Source organism: Lethenteron reissneri, chromosome 8 (assembly GCF_015708825.2).
Source record: "Lethenteron reissneri isolate LAM-NWPU_2019-01 chromosome 8, ASM1570882v1, whole genome shotgun sequence".
NCBI classification, from domain to species: domain Eukaryota; kingdom Metazoa; phylum Chordata; class Hyperoartia; order Petromyzontiformes; family Petromyzontidae; genus Lethenteron; species Lethenteron reissneri.
In genome coordinates, this window is record NC_083786.1 from 8019506 (window position 1) to 8036358 (window position 16853).

Consider the following 16853-nt stretch of genomic DNA (forward strand, 5'->3'; position numbering starts at 1 on the left):
GACAGTGCAGATTGTTATATAGGGCGATCTTTGTCCTGGATTTGTGTATGGGTATAGGGGGGGGGGGCAGTGGTGTAGCGGTTAGCGTGCTGCACTACGAAAACGGCGACCCGAATTCGATTCCTGCTTATAGCCAACACCCAGTGACGATGATTTTGAACCGGTCCTGGGCCTCCCCCAGAAACTACCGTGCCGGCCTTCCTAGGTGCAACTCGCGAACGGCACTTGCCCCAACGGTCCGTTAAGGCTACACGAGGGATCTCTGCCTTTGCCGTGCCGCCGCAGGTGCTGCTGCAGCTTTGCTCGCTACAGAGGGAGGCTCTGGCGTTCCGGGGTGACAAGGCGGAGCGGGGCTACGCGCTGCTTGACGAGCTGCTCACCAAGCAGCTGCTGTCGCTCGACGCCGTGGACACGGCCGGCTGGGCGCACGGCCGGGAGGCGCGGCGGCACGCCGTGCGCACCGCGCAGAGCGTCCTCGCCTACCTGGACGCCAAGTCGGACGATCCGGAGGACTAATCGGCGACGACGATGAAGACGACGACGATGACGACGATGACGACGACGATGATGACAACAACGACGACGATGATGCCTGTGCGCACACGCGTGCCCCACGCATGCGTTCATGCTCATACTTTTGCGCGTGCGTGCGTACGTACGCACTCGTGCACACCCGCGCTTGCACGCGCGCCCGACGTCACTCTCGCGTGTGCGCGTGCACCCAATCGCGCACGCACGCTTTGACCGCGTGCACGGACGCGTGTGTGCATGCGAACACCCTCGCGTGCATGCCCGTACACTTGTCCACATTTGCTCGCACCGTTCATGCATTCATGCTGTCGTTCTGATATTTGATTTGTCTAGGTTATGATTGATTTATTATACAAAATCTCAAAAGCCAGCCTCATTGTCCAGATTATTTGCTTTATCGCACGCCACGGATGGCTTTGACACCGTACTGCCAAGCACACAAACAGATATATATTTTCATGCAAACAAGTCTCTTAATAAAAAATGCCAGTCATCAAATACGCAACTGATACTCAGTCCAAAGAATACTCGATACCGTTACTGAAAGTGAAAACTAAAATAAATTAATCGATGGCTTAACTCAGAGTTTAGGTTAATCGGGTATCACCCAGTGCACATCTTGATGACTTTGATAAGCCACACAATGCCACAAAGTCAATCGACTTCGCCCATTGTTATTTTGTCCACACGCTAAATTCAGAATACCACTGCCACCGCAGACCGAGACTTTTGTCGTCTTAACGTTTCCAGCGAGTTTCAAGATGTCACAACCAGATAACCGTGACGGGGTAGCTCAGAGCGTCGGGGAGTGAAAACTGTAAACTTTTCACCATTTCAGGCACTGTTCGTAGCGGGTGGGTGGCTTCTAGAGCTACCGTCACGGTGGCGAGATGTTGACTACCTCGCCTGATGTACAGGAGGTCGTGGGTTCGATCCCGACCCTGACGTCTGCTGCTGTATATTTGGAGTTTGTCTCTCTCCCCGTGGTCAGGTCGTGTTGATTTTTCTCCGGGTCCTCCGGCTTGCCCCTCTACATTTAGCATCGTGCATTGATATGATTTACAGTATTCGGCTGCTATACATTTCCACGTGATAAGCCCCTTTGTTGGGCTAATCATTGGTGCCAAGGTCGCTTCTTAGAAAGAGCTCCGTGGGCATTACCCAGTAAAATAAAAATATATATTTTAATAGATTGTATAGAAGGCGACACGGCAGACGTCTATAAGAGGAGTCTTCCGTGGCTGGTCAATGTGAAGTCGATGGACAAGCCTTCTGCTCATTCTGATTGAGACAATTAGCATTTAACCCTGAGACAATTAGTAGTTAAGGGTATATCCATGGCAACGCGCGAGCTCAGTAATTCACTAGCTCGCTCAGTCACGGATTAGCTCGCTCACTCGTTCGCTCACTCGCACACACATCCCTCATGCGTGCACTCACCCGCTCGCTCACCCGCTCGCTCACCCGCTCACTCACCCGCTCACTCGCCTGCTGGCTCACCCGCTCAGTTCACTCGCTCAATCGCCCGCTCACCCGCCCACTCATCCGCCCGCTCATCCGCTCGCTCATCCGCTTGCTCACCCTCGAGCTCACTCAACTGCACACTCACCTGCGCCGCCTACTCATCTTCCCACCCACTCATCTACCAACCCACTAGCACCCACCTGTTAACTCGTGCACTCGCTCACCTATCCACTCACGCGTGCACGCATCCACGCACACGCTTTATGATACGCACACACAACTAGCCTTGCTGGCTTATCATTATGTAATAATTACACACATGTACACATACACTCCTGTACATGCGCATACAATCATACAGATACACACACACTCATGTATTCACATGTTTGTACTTACGCTTTATAAACTTCTATTCAGACATAGACTCAAATACACACATATACACACACACTTAAATGCACACATACATACACTCATATACACATACAAAATATACAGTACTCATATACACACGGACACTTATGGAGACATACATTAACTACATATAACAAACACAAATATTGCCCATGTAGCTCACACAGCCTGTTGGGGCAAGTGTTGTTTGTGAGCACTTGTGAAGGCCAACACGGCATAAGAAGGGGGTGGCGTGGCCAGCACCACGCCCGACTCACCAGGTACTCGTTTAAGGCTGAGTCGACCTAGGGGAGGCCCACAGGCCGGTTCAGATATGACGGTCAAAAGCGGGACAAACTCGGGTCGCCGGGGCCGTCACGCAGCGCGATAACCACTGCGCCACCGCTCCGCCCTGCGTACAAAATTCACGCACACTCTTAAACGCATGGATGTGACAAACGTACACACCCATTAACACACCCAATAACGTACACACACACTAACGTACATACCCACTAACACACACCCACTAACGTACACTCGTGTACACGATACTCGGAACACATAATTTTTTTGTTACAGCCAATGGGGTTCACAACTGATTTTCCTGTTCGTATCTAATGACCAAATCTGGTTGTCAGGATTTCTCTTCGTCTCACCAGTGAGGTGAGCTGACGTTGGTTACAATCGGCACGTCATTGATCAACACACGTGCGCACGCGTCGAGCAATCCGTTTGGCTGTGTCGGGTGGTGGAGGGTTCGTAACGACGCGAATTTTGGTCAGATTTATTTTTGGGATGGTGCGTTGGCAGTGAGTGCACGAGCACAAATAACAACAGCGCCTCGACACGTTCGTCAATAAACACTGCGGCCTTAGAAAGAAAAAAGTAGAAAATGGGCGACGTTTCGGGTAATGGCCCTTCATCACAGCGCATAGGCCAGGTTGGTCAGATCATTACGTGACCGAACCAAAATACCAATTATGAATTACAAAGATAAATTACCCTCCCTCCCCCCTCCGGTATAGCCTGTAAAAGACTTGGGGCAAGTGCTGTTAGCGAGCGTCTCTGGAGGTCGACGCGGCGCACGACCGGAGGTGGGTGACCAGCACTACGCCCGGCTGCCTTTGTCTCCCCAGTGGCGATGTATTGACATGCAGCACCGGGTACTCATTTGAGGCCGAGTCGACCCCGGGGAAGGCCCCAGGACCGGTTCGGATGATCGCCACGGTTGCCGGCTGCGAGCTTGCAGGGAATCGATTTTGGCTCGACCGGGCGTCCGTGGCGGGGCGCGCCGACCGTTGTGCCACCGCTCCCCGCAACGGTGAATTACCACACAGGTCACGCAGCATCCGCTCTCCAACACGTGGGGAAATGCACGGGGGGGGGGGGCCAGGGGTGGAATGGGGACCCCCCCCAAAACAAAACTGACCGTCAAACTGGAAATGTCTGCGTGTGTGTAACCGTTAGCCCGTGGCTCTCGTCTCTTATCGCATTTCTCCCTGCAAGGACTGCGCACATGGGGTCATATTGAACGCTATTTAAAGCGCACGGGGTGGGGGTGGGGGGGGAGTAGCTTGCTTGTAGTGCCTGGCCTCTGCCCCGTGCTGCTTCAGAGGCAGACACAACCCCAAAATGTGCAACGGCTCGCGCGTCTATCTCGTGCGTTCGTGCGTTTGCGTTTGCCCAGGCTGGGTCGGCTGCGTACACGAATATTCGGCAAATGTTTGTCACTCCCAGGGAAAGCGGAATATTTTCTCCGAACAGTGAACGCTGTTAATTTGTTTCCTTGGTTTAGAGTTGAATCTGTTCGGGTTAGGAGTTGAGGGTTAGGGTGTACTTTTAGGCATTTGATGTAGGGTTAGGTGTAAGATATTTGGGTGTTAGATATTTTGGTGTAGAAGGTTGGGTTAGGGCTTCAGAGTTAGGGTAAGAGTTAAGGGCATACTGTTAGGGTTTGGCGGCTAATGTTTGGGGTCAAAGTTCAGAGGTTATGGCTTAGAGAGTAGAGGTTTAGGGGTTAGGCTTATGGGTTAATAGTAGGGCTTTGAGGTTTTAGAGCGTATTAGAGTTATAGGATGAGGGTTAAAGAGGCGAGCGATCAGGATCGAGGGTAGGTTTGGCACTATGTTGGTTCGGGCAAAGTTGTGACCGACAACCGACGATATGGAACGCGATAACTTTACACTGAAAGCAAACTGAGCAACTGCTTGACCAGCGAGTTTGGGACGTGGCCTTAAACACGGAAACGTGTCTGTTCAAAAGTTCGCGGGTGTTAAGTCAGAGGTTGGGGCTCAGCAAGTCTCCTCCATTCAGAACAAAAACATGCAATGTTATTGTCTGGTGTAAATATTAATACAATACCATCGATTTGGACTTCGGTGTAAAGAATGGCCCCGATGGATGCCATGTCACTTGCAAATATCTATTTAATCGGCAACTCCACGGCAGCCGAATCATCGCACTGATGGGGGAATGCACGGCGGCGCCTTGTGGTCGGCTGTTGGTGAGAAAGGCAGTTTATTTTTTGGCAAATATACAAGTTGGATGATGATGGTCCTGCGTTGGCAGCGATGCACAGCAGCAGCAACAACACACTCAATAACACATTCGTCAATGACACTCGCGTCAAAAGGAACTTATTTTTTATATATATAACAGGTGACGCCCGTGTGCCATGGAGAAGGCCTATTGCCCAGAACGTCCCTTCGCTCGTTGCTCAGCCCGCTTGTCCTGGCGAGGGTCGCGGCGGCAGACTCCAGCACTACTACACTACACTATACACTACTATACTATAGACTACTATACGATATACACTACTGCACTATACACTACTATACACTACTATACTATAGATTACTATACAATATACACTACTGCACTATACACTGCTATACACTACACTATACACTACTATACACTACATTATACACTACTACACTATACACGACTATATGCTATACACTACTACACACTATACAATATTACACTATACACTACACTATACACTGCTATACACTATTACACTACTATACACTATATACTACGACACTATATACTACTATGCGCTACTACACTATACACGACTATACACTGCACTACTATACACTATACGCTACACTATACACTACACTGCTATACTCTACATTACTACACACACACTCTAGCTCTTCCTGGGGTAATTCCCAGGCGTTCCCAGGCCAGCCGAGCGACATAGACCCACCGCTAGCGTGTCTTGGGCCGGCCCCGGGGTCTCTTCTATATATATTGAACATTTTGATGGCTGTTTTCATGACCAACGTGTTGAGGTTATGTAAACAACAAAACATTTTATTTGAAGATCGTAAACTCACCAGATTTGCACGAAAACTTTTGTATCGGCGTGAGCAGAGGTTTTGATTTCGTCTTTTGAAAGTTGAGGGGTCCGCGGATTTGGCGAGATACACTTTGTCATCGTCACCGACGGCCAAGCGAAGGATCAGGATCGCGGCGGACGTCCGAGGGTCAAGGACGTCCGGTCGAGGAGATGGAGCGATGGAATCTGCGCGCATGCGGCCGTCGACCCCCGGATGCCGCCGTGGGAGGCGTCGCAAGGTCGTGAGAGCGGACAGGTCGCTGCTGATAACACTGGTCAACAAAAACAACACATTTTTTTCTGGCCTGGACTTTTGCAGCTGTTTTAGACTAATTTCAGGGTGCTGATTCCAAATCTGATCTCAGATTTGCTCTATCACATCTCATTTTATGCTATCGGCATATCCCATTTTCATTGATTTTACCCGAAATTAACTCTGTCACTTATGATTGCAAGTTGTTGCGAGTCAGTGACTGCTTTAGTGTTAAAATACGGTGCTGTATTTTTAGGATAGTGTGTTTATAATATCATTTTATGTAGATTTCCACATTCATTCAATATTTTTCTTCTGCAGTTTTTATTGAAAATGCAATATTTGATATCTCTAAAACCTGATGCCAGATTTGGAATCAGCACCCCACAATTACCTTAAAACCGTTGGAATACCTTTTAACCAGAAAAAGTGTGTTGACCAGTGTAATCGTAACAAATCAGTACGCCCTGCACGCCAATGCTCCCAAATCAGTTGAACGCACACGTTGGCTTTTGCGACCATTGTAGAGTATTTTTGGGGGGGTTTGATTGCGTAAGTAAAAACGTGTCGCCTTGTTTACTATTCTATTTAGGATTGATATGGAGCGCGCTTTCCACGGCACACCTCACTGATCGGCTGCGTCGGGTGGTGGCGGGTTTTCGCGATCTAGCCCCAAAGACCTCTCGCCATGCTCGCCAATCATCCACCAGCGTGGTGGTGGAAGTGCGGTCGCGAGAGAAGTCACCCCGCGTGGCCCGCAAGACGTGCGGGGAGGCTCCTCGTACAGCAGTGGACCGACAAAAAAGAAACGCGCGCTCATGTACGCGCACAGCTGTTTTTGGGGGCTTACATCTTCCTGCAGGATTGCTCGCGATTCTTAACCATTCCACCACATCTTCTTAGTTCTTTCGGTAAAGTCACGTAGAATGGAAATAATAAAATAATAAAGACTCTGTCTTCTCGACAGACCTGTTCTTCACCTGAGGACGGCTGCTTGCGTTGTGGCCGAAACGTCGTGTGAATTATTTTATTATGTTTTATTTTTATTATTTTATTATTTCCATTCTACGTGACTTTACCGAAAGAACCAAGAAGATGAATCCCTGCAGTCACGAAAGCTTTACATCGAAACATTCCATCACATTTCATCCCAGTCCTGGTATATTCACATGCCCTGCTGTTTCCTGCTGCCGCTGCTCCTCGACCGATGCTGATATTGATGCTGACGATGCATTTGCACCTTCGAATTTCGAATGTATAACGGGGGGGGGGTAGGGGGGTTCGTGGAGTTGGGTTGTGTGGGACTGTGTGGGTTGAGCGCGTGCAAAGAATGTTGACACGTGGGCGCGCGAATTGTGGGAGAAACGAGAAAGTCTGCGTTGGTTTTGCGCGTTTCCAGTTTGTGTTGGAATGAGGGCTGTAATCGTACACGCTGCCATCTGTTGGTCGTGTGACAGATTTGTTTCGTGTTTTTTTTTGGGGGGGGGACCGGTGGTGGGAGTGTTAAGAGTGGATGGAGTGGAGTTGGAGGGGGGTGGGTGGGTGGGGGTACTGACGTGGACACGTGGACACAACGCACAATCGTTTCTTGACGCCCCCCACCCACCACAATCATAGCACATTTGGCAGTCGAGTCAACGCGCAACGTTGGGTCGACGTTGTTGGTTGACGTTGGGGCAACGTTGGTTGACGCTGAGCCAACGTTTGTTGACTTTGGGCCGTTAGGTGACGTTGGGCCAATCAATGTTGCGAGTTGACTGGAATTTACCGACACAAAACAAAAACGAATCGATCATAACGATCGCACGATCTACTCGTCGAACAGAGAGTTAGTTGCACGTGTTGTGAAGCCACTTGCACCGATTTCGCACCACGAAATTGCCGATCTTGTGGCGAGCGAATCGGCTGGGAGCTGTCGCCGATCTCTGGCCAGATGTCGCCAGCGAAGCAGCAGCGTTGGACACCCCCCGGGATCGGTGCTTGGTTGCGAGCGACCCGTCGTGCTTGTCGGGAAGCGAAACACAACAACAACAACACGAGACAGGAGCAGGTGGAGAAGATTGATGATGAAGACGCAACAATCGAGAAACGACGAAAAAGTTGTCGGTGATCAAAAATAAATCCAAACCCCCCCCCTCCACATCTCACAAAGAATCGAACAGTAATCGAATCTCTGGGGGGCAGGGAGTGGGGGTTTAGGGTGTGGGTGGGTGGGTGGGTATGCATTCTCATTTTGAAACTGCAGCTCCTGAACAACTGCCCCCCATCCCACGTCTCGCCCACCCACCACGCCACACCACCCTCCTCCAAATCCTCCCCCCACGTAACCTCGAGTAATAAAAGTCATTGTTCATCCACTCCAGCTGGTCCGCCTCGTGCACCGGGGGTCTCTGATGGAACGTTGATGTTGCTGATGCAGCCGCTTGGAGTGGCTTGTGCTGCTGCTGCTGATGATGATGCTGGTAGTGGTGGTGGCAGTAATGATGCTGATGCTGCAGGTGCTCGTGATGATACTGTTGGTGGTGCTGTTAGTCGTTGCTGATCATGCTATTGATGTTGCTGGCGGTGCTGCTGATGATGCTGGTGAGAATAGTGATGATGGTGGTGCTGTTAGTCGCTGCTGATTATGATATTTATGTTGCTGGCGGTGCTGCTGATGATGCTGGTGAGAATAGTGATGATGGTGGTGCTGTTAGTCGCTGCTGATTATGATATTGATGTTGCTGGCGGTGCTGCTGATGATGCTGGTGAGAATAGTGATGATGGTGGTGCTGTTAGTCGCTGCTGATCATGCTATTGATGTTGCTGGCGGTGCTGCTGATGATGCTGGTGAGAATAGTGATGATGGTGGTGCTGTTAGTCGCTGCTGATCATGCTATTGATGTTGCTGGCGCTGCTGCTGCTGATGATGCTGGTGAGAATAGTGGTGGTGATGCTGTGGTGATTCCGACGATGCAGGCGTTTATCCTGACGAAGCTGGCGGTGATGCCGATGCTGTTGGCGACACTGCTGATGCTAGGCGATGATGATGATGCTGCTGATAATAACGCTGCCGTTGCGATGGTGCTGGTGGCGCTAACACTGATGACGCTGGCAACGATGATGATGTCTGTGATGATGTTTGCTGGTGCCACGTGGTAACGCTCGTGCGATGCGGACAGCGGTTGCGATGGTGTTGATAACGGTGAGAAGGATCGGTGGTGATGGCAATGCAAATGCCGTACTGATCATGTCTGGCAGGGTTGCCCAAAACACGTGGTTACTTGGCAAGACCTCTCCTGCTCCCACTCCACATCCTCCCATTGCTCTGCCCACTTGTCCATAACCACGCGCCCATTCAGTCGCTAGCCCCGCGCGCATCGTTCGTGGACCAACATCGTCTCGCTCGGTTTACCCGTAACACCACAATAAGACAACACACACACTCGTTGGTTCTTTCGGTAAAGTGACGTAGGTAGAAAATAAAATGGATCACGACGTAATCCAGCAGTTCCACTACTGGATTATATTTTTTTCGCCTGAGGACGACCGCTTGTGTTGCGAGCGAAACGTCGTGATCTATTATTGTATTTTCTACCTACGTGACTTTACGGCCATGTGATGCGAAGTGAAGAGTCATCAGTGGCCAAGACTGCCATGCGTATTGAGCCAGAGGGCCGCCGTCCACGCGGACGTCCGAAGAAGCGATGGACGGATCGAATAAAGCAAGACATGAAGACGGTCAACGCATCCCCTGAAGATGCCCTGGACCGAGCCAAATGGAGAAGACAATGCCGAAAAGCGGACCCTGCGCCACAGCGGGAACAACGCTAGGAAGAAGAGGAAGTGACTTTACCGAAAGAACCACAGAGTATGGATTCCTGCAGTCACGAAAGCTTCAAATCAAGACAACACGCGTCCTTCGCACACCCGTCCCTCCACATTAACAACACTCATCATTTGTGTAAACACCCCCATCAGCCACGCGGTTCTCTGAGAATGCGTAATTTCAGCATCTTCGGCCCGACACAAGCGACACAACGCCGGACGTGTTGCGACATTTACAGCGTCACATCAGCAGCCCCGTGGGTCTGCTCCGTGAGCTCTTGGCGGACGAGCCCCTTTCGCGCAATAGCCCGAGGCTGCACCTAGCCTGGCACACCGGGTGCCTTTCGACGATGTCGGCGTAACCGCGTGGCGAATGTTGGCCTCCTGCCGGCGTTTACAGTGTTGTGGTATTTTTCGATTTAAAGCTTCTTTCGTGACTGCAGGGATTCATCTTCTTGGTTATTTCGGTAAAGTCACGTAGAATGGAAATAATAAAATAATAAAAATAAAACAATATATTATTTTGTTATGTTTTATTATTTTTATTTTATTATTTCCATTCTACGTGACTTTACCGAAAGAATAATAAAATAATATATATAATGTTTATTTTATTTTATTATTTCCATTCTACGTGACTTTACCGAAAGAATAATAAAATAATATATATAATGTTTATTTTATTTTATTATTTCCATTCTACGTGACTTTACCGAAAGAACCAAGGAAAAAAAAGTGTTGTGGTACATTGGGGTTTTAGTCTCCACTCACGTGGGATTATTTTTAGCGGAGGCTCACAATGGTTTAGCAAAGCGGCTTTCAGAGAGCGTGGAGACCCTAAACCCCTTTGGGTATGTGGGGGGAGGGGGGGTAAGGATTGGGCCGTGTGTGTGGCTGTGGGGAGAGAAAGGCGGCCGGGCGTGGTGCTGTTCCACCCACCCCCTTGTGTGCCGTACCGGCCTTCATAGGTGCTGCTCGCTAACAGCACTTGCCCCAACGGCCTGTTCAAGCTATACGGGGCATCTTTGTATTTTTGTCTGCGGGGAGCGGTAGTGTAGCAGTTAGCGCACTGCGCTACGATCCCCGGTGACCCGAGTTCGATTCCCGCTCACCGCCAACACCAGTGACGATCTGAGCCAGTCCTGGGCCTCCCCTAGGTCGACTCAGCCTCAAATGACTGCCTGGTGCGGTGTGTAAACGTCGCCGCTAGAGGGAGACACGAGGCGGTCCGGGCGTGGTGCTGAACGATTTGGGGAAAATGTCAAATTGCCATTTTTCTGACAGAAATTGCGATTTAATTTGATTTGCAATGCAATTAAGTCAAGCTTCAGTTCAATATTCACTGTGTAATAGATTAAAAACATGTGATGGAGCATTGCCACATGATACCATCAAAATATGAACTGCTCTATATATTCTAATGCAAGTATGAGAACTTAAAATATATTAATTGCTTCCAAAATGTATTTATTAAACATTTTAAATTGAAATACAACAATCAAACATATAACAATTGCTACGTTAAATAAATGAAGTTATAATAAAAAAACTATTCCAATAAGAAAGTAATTGGACTTTCCAAATCGCAAAAAACATGCTCACCAAATTGTTCGTGTGTTCTGTACGTTGAACTTCTTTCGCGCCGTACGTAGCCAACCGTGCTAATAGGACGTACAATTATGACTAATTGAACGGAACCTCTGCAATGACTGGCATTCAGCGCGTGCACTTGTGTGTACGTTGAACTTCTTTCGCACCGTACGTAGCCCACCCACCGTGCTAATCCGAGTACAATGTAACCATTACACCGCATGGCCGTGAGAGTTAGCGGCTGCTCTTGGAGTGGGGGAGGGGAGAGGCCTTCATCCAGCAGTTGATTGACCACGGAGTGTGAATGCGAGGCGCGAGTTTTGGTTTCGGCCGTGACCGGCAGAGGGCGACTCGAGCGCCATGGGTCGAAGAAAACAAAAGACCACTCAGCCCAACCTCAAACCGCGATTGCAACTTCGCTCCGACGTTGAGAGTGCTGCTTGTGGCTGGCCGCTTAACGTTTTGGGGGCCGTTTAGGTCTGTGCTCCTGGTCCAGACAGTGGCAGATTCATCTGGGAGGGCCCCAAGCAGGAATAACTTTGGCAATGGATATACCTCTACCCCCACGGTGGCGAGATGTTAACTACCTCGCCTGGTATACAGGATGGTCGTGGGTTCGATTCCGACCCTGACGCCTGCTGCTGTATATTTCGAGTTTGTGGCGTCTCTCTCCCAGTGGTCGCGTGGATTTTTCTAAGGGTCCGCCGGGTTTTCCCCTCCACATTTAAAATCAAAATCACGCGTTTAGAGTAATTGGCTGATACATTTCCGCATGATGATATCTGCCATTATCTTTGTTTTTTTCGGTAAAGTCACGTAAGTAAAATAAATAAATATATTATATCAACACAAGCGTCCTTCTTCACGACCTGAAGAAGGACGCTTGTGTTGCGCCCGAAACGTCGTGATTTAATTTATTTAAATGTTTTACCTACGTGACTTTACCGAAAAAAACAAAGAGTATGAATCCTTGCAGTCACGAAAACTTCAAATCTAGAATGATATCAGCCACTTCGTCGACCCATCATCTGTGATGTAGCCTGGTCCCGTTTGAAAAGAAAAAGCCAAAAAGAGGTAATTGGTGCCTTAGCTGGTAAAATAAACAATAGTTCAGAGTTCGTGTAGAAGGTGACAAGGCGGACGTCTATAGGTGGAGCCATCTGTAGTATTTGGCTGCTGCCATGTCCACACGTTGATAAGCTGCTTCGTTCAGTCATCATTTATGGCCAGGCCGCTTCTGACAAAGAGCTATGCAGCTTAACCTGGTAGAAATAAAAAATAAACTTTAAAGTTGTATAGAGGACAGAATAAATATAGACGAGACTTATGCGAGATGCAGTGAGATCAGAGGAAGCTCAGCAAAGACTACGGTGAGATAACGGGAGAGAGGGGCAGACTAGAGAGAGATGATATAATCACTAATCTTGTGATGTTCACTTGAATTAGCGGTGATAATTCGTGCACTCAGCCCGTTCGTCAATCCCTCCCGGATGCATAATATAGATACCCCCTCCCAAAGACAAATATCCCCTGTATAGCCTCAACAGACTGTTGGGGCAAGTGCTGTTAGCGAGCATCTATGAAGACCGGCACGGTGCACGCGGGGGTTGGTGGCCAGCACCACACCCGGCCGCCTTTGTCTCCTCAGTGGCGATGTTTATACACATCGCACCAGGTACTCATTTGAGGCTGAGTTGACCTAGGGGAGGCCCAAGACGGGTTCAGATAATCGTCACCGGTGTTGACTGTGAGCGGGTCGCAGGGTTCGTAGCGCGGCGCGATAACTGGTCACACTACCGCTCCCCACAGGTCACCCACCCACCCAGACACACACAGATCACAAAAATCCTATTCTCACTACCAACAAACCCAACTCATCCCTACCCAACTGTAACACGCACAGGCCCCATCGTTAATTCACTGCTGGATGGGAGACCTCGGCGCGCCGTGCCCGTTATTGATGCACTCAAAGTCAAAGTTCATTTATTAGGTATAGCCCTGTGAGCCATTCGGCTCTTGAATCGGGTGCAACCGCAACAAACAAAAAACAAAAACATGAGCAAAAAAACATCTTAAAGTGGCTATGTGCAAACAGAAAATCCAAGAAAAGACAGCAAAATATTGCAGAAAAAAATCACCGTACACCAACCCTGTGCAAAAGTCCCAGTGGGATGCGAGTCAAACCACAACAACCACAAGACAACTTAGATTAAGGCCATCAGTCTAACTCTGTACTACAACAAACAAACATGGCCAAACCAAAAAACTTTTCGAAAATCACCAAAATGAAGCCATAAAAGCAATGAAACAGTGACCATAGGAACTGTGACCGAATTTTCACAAAAAACGACATAAACAACATGTACTACCAAACTCTGCAGCCATAGCTGGCTGCATGAGTCACTCCACAACAGCAGGAGCATCAGTCGGAGTATCAACACCGACCGGCGTGGTGAAGGCCACGGAGTTTGTGCACAGAAGTCGGAGCATGTCAGTAGAAGTACAAGCTGTGATTTTTTTGTTCTGTACTCCACGCTGATAATCGTTTAAGCCGCTGGAGGCGCTATACCGTGCCACGCAATGGGGTTTTAAACACGAGGAAGCCCTCCATGAACGCGGTATTGAAGAAGAGTTCACGAAAATTGACGCGTTAAGGGGCCGTCCATAAATGACGTCACGTACCTAGGTGGGGGGGGGGGGGGTCAGACATTTGTGACGATGTGTGACGAGGGGTGGGGGGGGGGGTGAGAAATTTGACGTCACATCAAAATGCGCAACTTTAAATAAATATAGACAACACGTGCTACTTGATTAAATATACTTTTTAATAAATGTTTTCTCCTACAACATCAGAGTGCAGCGCCACATTAAATACGCACTACAATGACAATAGTTTAAAGCGATTTGAAGCAAGTTTTATTTTCAAAATGGAAATATGGTTTTGGGGGGGGGGGGGGTGGGGGGCAGAGCTTTGTGACGTCATATTCGAGAGGGGGGGGGGTTCTGACTTTTTGTGACGCCGTGTGACGAGGAGGGGGGGGGGGTCAAAAATCGTCCAAAATCGCGTGACGTCATTTATGGACGGCCCCGAAGCGAAAGACGCGTAAAGCGAAAAACAATTTCGCCATAAGTAACGGAGTGACGACGAGGTTTGGCGAGGAACGATGTACTACTACTGCTGCTGCTACTACGCACACCGCGCAGTGAGATGGCGGGCTACCAAGCCGCGTTACTGTATCATTCCGCGTACTCTACTGCTCCGCCAGCCGCTCAGCTCAAGAAAGTAGTTCGCTGTCGACCGCTCAGAAACCGCGTTATAACGGGTCGCGTTCCGCGTTATATCGTGAGAGCCCCGTTAGAGCGAAAACGCGTAAAGTGTGAACGCAGCGACTTACCGAAATGGATTTCTCAATCGCGACCATGAATCGAATCGCCCGTTATGGAGAGCGAATCTCTACACCGGTGGGCGCAGTGGTTATCGCGCACTATGCAACGAACCTGGCAACCCGAGTTCGAATCCCGATCACGGCTAACATCAGTGGCGAGTGATCACAGTACCGATCCCGTGGTGACCATTTCACCGCTTCTATTCAGCCTTAAAACCTGCTACGTTGTGGTTAAACACGCCAACACTGGAGTGGGGCAGCGGGGGGAGACAAAGGCGGTCGGGCGTGGTGCTTTCCCACAAACGTGTACATCACATTCACCCATCCACCACCACCACGGCTCGCTCGCCACCCATCGCTTCGCCACTTACTCGCCACTATTCTTTTTCAAAGAGCCTCAATAATTGAGACCGCTTTTTCACTCAACTCCCTCAATACCCCCCCCCCCCCTTACTTCCACCCCAAAGTTCCCCCTCCACCACCCCCGCCGGCTGAATAATGGAAGCGATGCATAATGAACGAAGCGAGCTGGACGATGCGTGAACGGAGGGTCGGATTATGTTGTGGTCGGGTTGTGGAGAGACATCCAGCCGGGACGGAGCTGGAAAATGCGGAGATGGAGAGGCGGGGTGTTGTTGGGGGGGTGAGGATGATGGAAAGAAAATGATCAATTTCATCGCTCCATCTCCGCGGCGGACGGATTTCCCTGCCGTGTCACCGCCACTCCGTTGTTCGTCTCACGAGCACCGGCAGTGCTGGATTATCGTATGGCAAAACACATTCCTGCGGAGGGAGCTGGTAGGAACGTTGGGTTGCTCGGTCAATGACCAGGGTAGTAGCTACTACACATGTGGTAGCTACTACTACATATGTAGCTACGGCCCCGCACTTTCAAGGGTCCCGCGCTAAATTATTTCAAGCTATCAATTCTGGTTCAGTGAAGCTGCACTTGCTCTATTACTATAGTACTATACCGCCTTCATCTTTTATTATAAACGACTGCGTGTTTAAGGTTAGCGATTTGTCGTATTATCTGCCTGCATAGAAAATGCAAAAATATAATTACATTACCGTGCAAGTAAAAAATGCGTTTTAATATTTAAGTGTTTTTTTTATGTAGGGCCTATTTATAACATCATGCTACATGCCCCGCACTAGCTTAGTCCGGCACTGAGCCCGCGACGCGTTCCGCTTGCCCGAGCAGCGTGGACGAGGCCACGGGGTCCGCGTGCGTTCTCTGATCCATGCGCTCCTCTTCCCCTCCCCCCACCGTCTTCTCGTCGTCAACTCCAAATCGGGCGCTTCTCTCTGCACGCGCCACTTTTGCACGCTTTTTCCGTTCCTTTTTTTTGCTCCGTTTTTCTTCTTCAATCGCCTCGGTGTCTCTGACCCGCCCGCGTCGAGTGACGTGTTGGAAGCGTCGATTACAAACTTGCATCCTTTTTTTGGACACATTGGTGGAAAGTTGATGGTGTTTATGGCCCACAAAAGTTACTCGTTTTCAGGCCTGCAACTACCGAGGAGCGGTCCATCCATCGGTTCAGATATTCAAGTTTCGCGTTCCAACTTTATTTCATCAGCAGTCAGGGTCGCTCGAATCAATGCTGGTAAATCCTCAGATGTTTCGAGGTCGTGGCTGGTTTCGACATTCAGCGTCTCATTAGCAGCTGTGCCGGGCTCGCTCCAAAACAATGCTGGTGAACTGACAGTTGATTATAGGCGAGGATTGGTTTCGACATCCAATGTCTCATCAGCAGCAGCGCCAGCAGCGCCAGGCTCAGCTCGAACTGCAGTTCTTCCACGCAAGGACCTGGACAAGTTCTCCGTGCAGTACATACACACGCGTTTCGCCACGGAGCCGCGTGGAGTTTGCACCCTGGGACAACAACGTGGAACCCGGCCCCTGGACTCGACTTGCGCATCTCTTGTGAGATTAGAAGGCGGTGAGGATATCCTCGGTGAACGTTTTAAAAATGCCGTGGCCATGAACGTGAGTTTCGCGAGTTGGACTCCCTCCCTCGCCCTCTAGACCTCCCCCCCCCCATCTCCTCCCGCTCCAAGCTCCCAAATC

General features: G+C 49.6%; 1 protein-coding gene across 1 annotated transcript in view; it reads left to right on the forward strand.

Annotated features, from left to right (window-relative positions):
• Positions 1–6576, forward strand: part of BAG5 (BAG cochaperone 5) — a 37510-nt gene extending 30934 nt beyond the window's left edge. Inside the window, exon 6 of the mRNA XM_061580782.1 lies at positions 286–6576. Within this exon, the coding sequence (XP_061436766.1) occupies positions 286–516 (231 nt within the window). The 3' untranslated portion in view covers positions 517–6576. The remainder of the gene's footprint in view (positions 1–285) is intronic.
• Positions 6577–16853: the final 10277 nt, after the last annotated feature.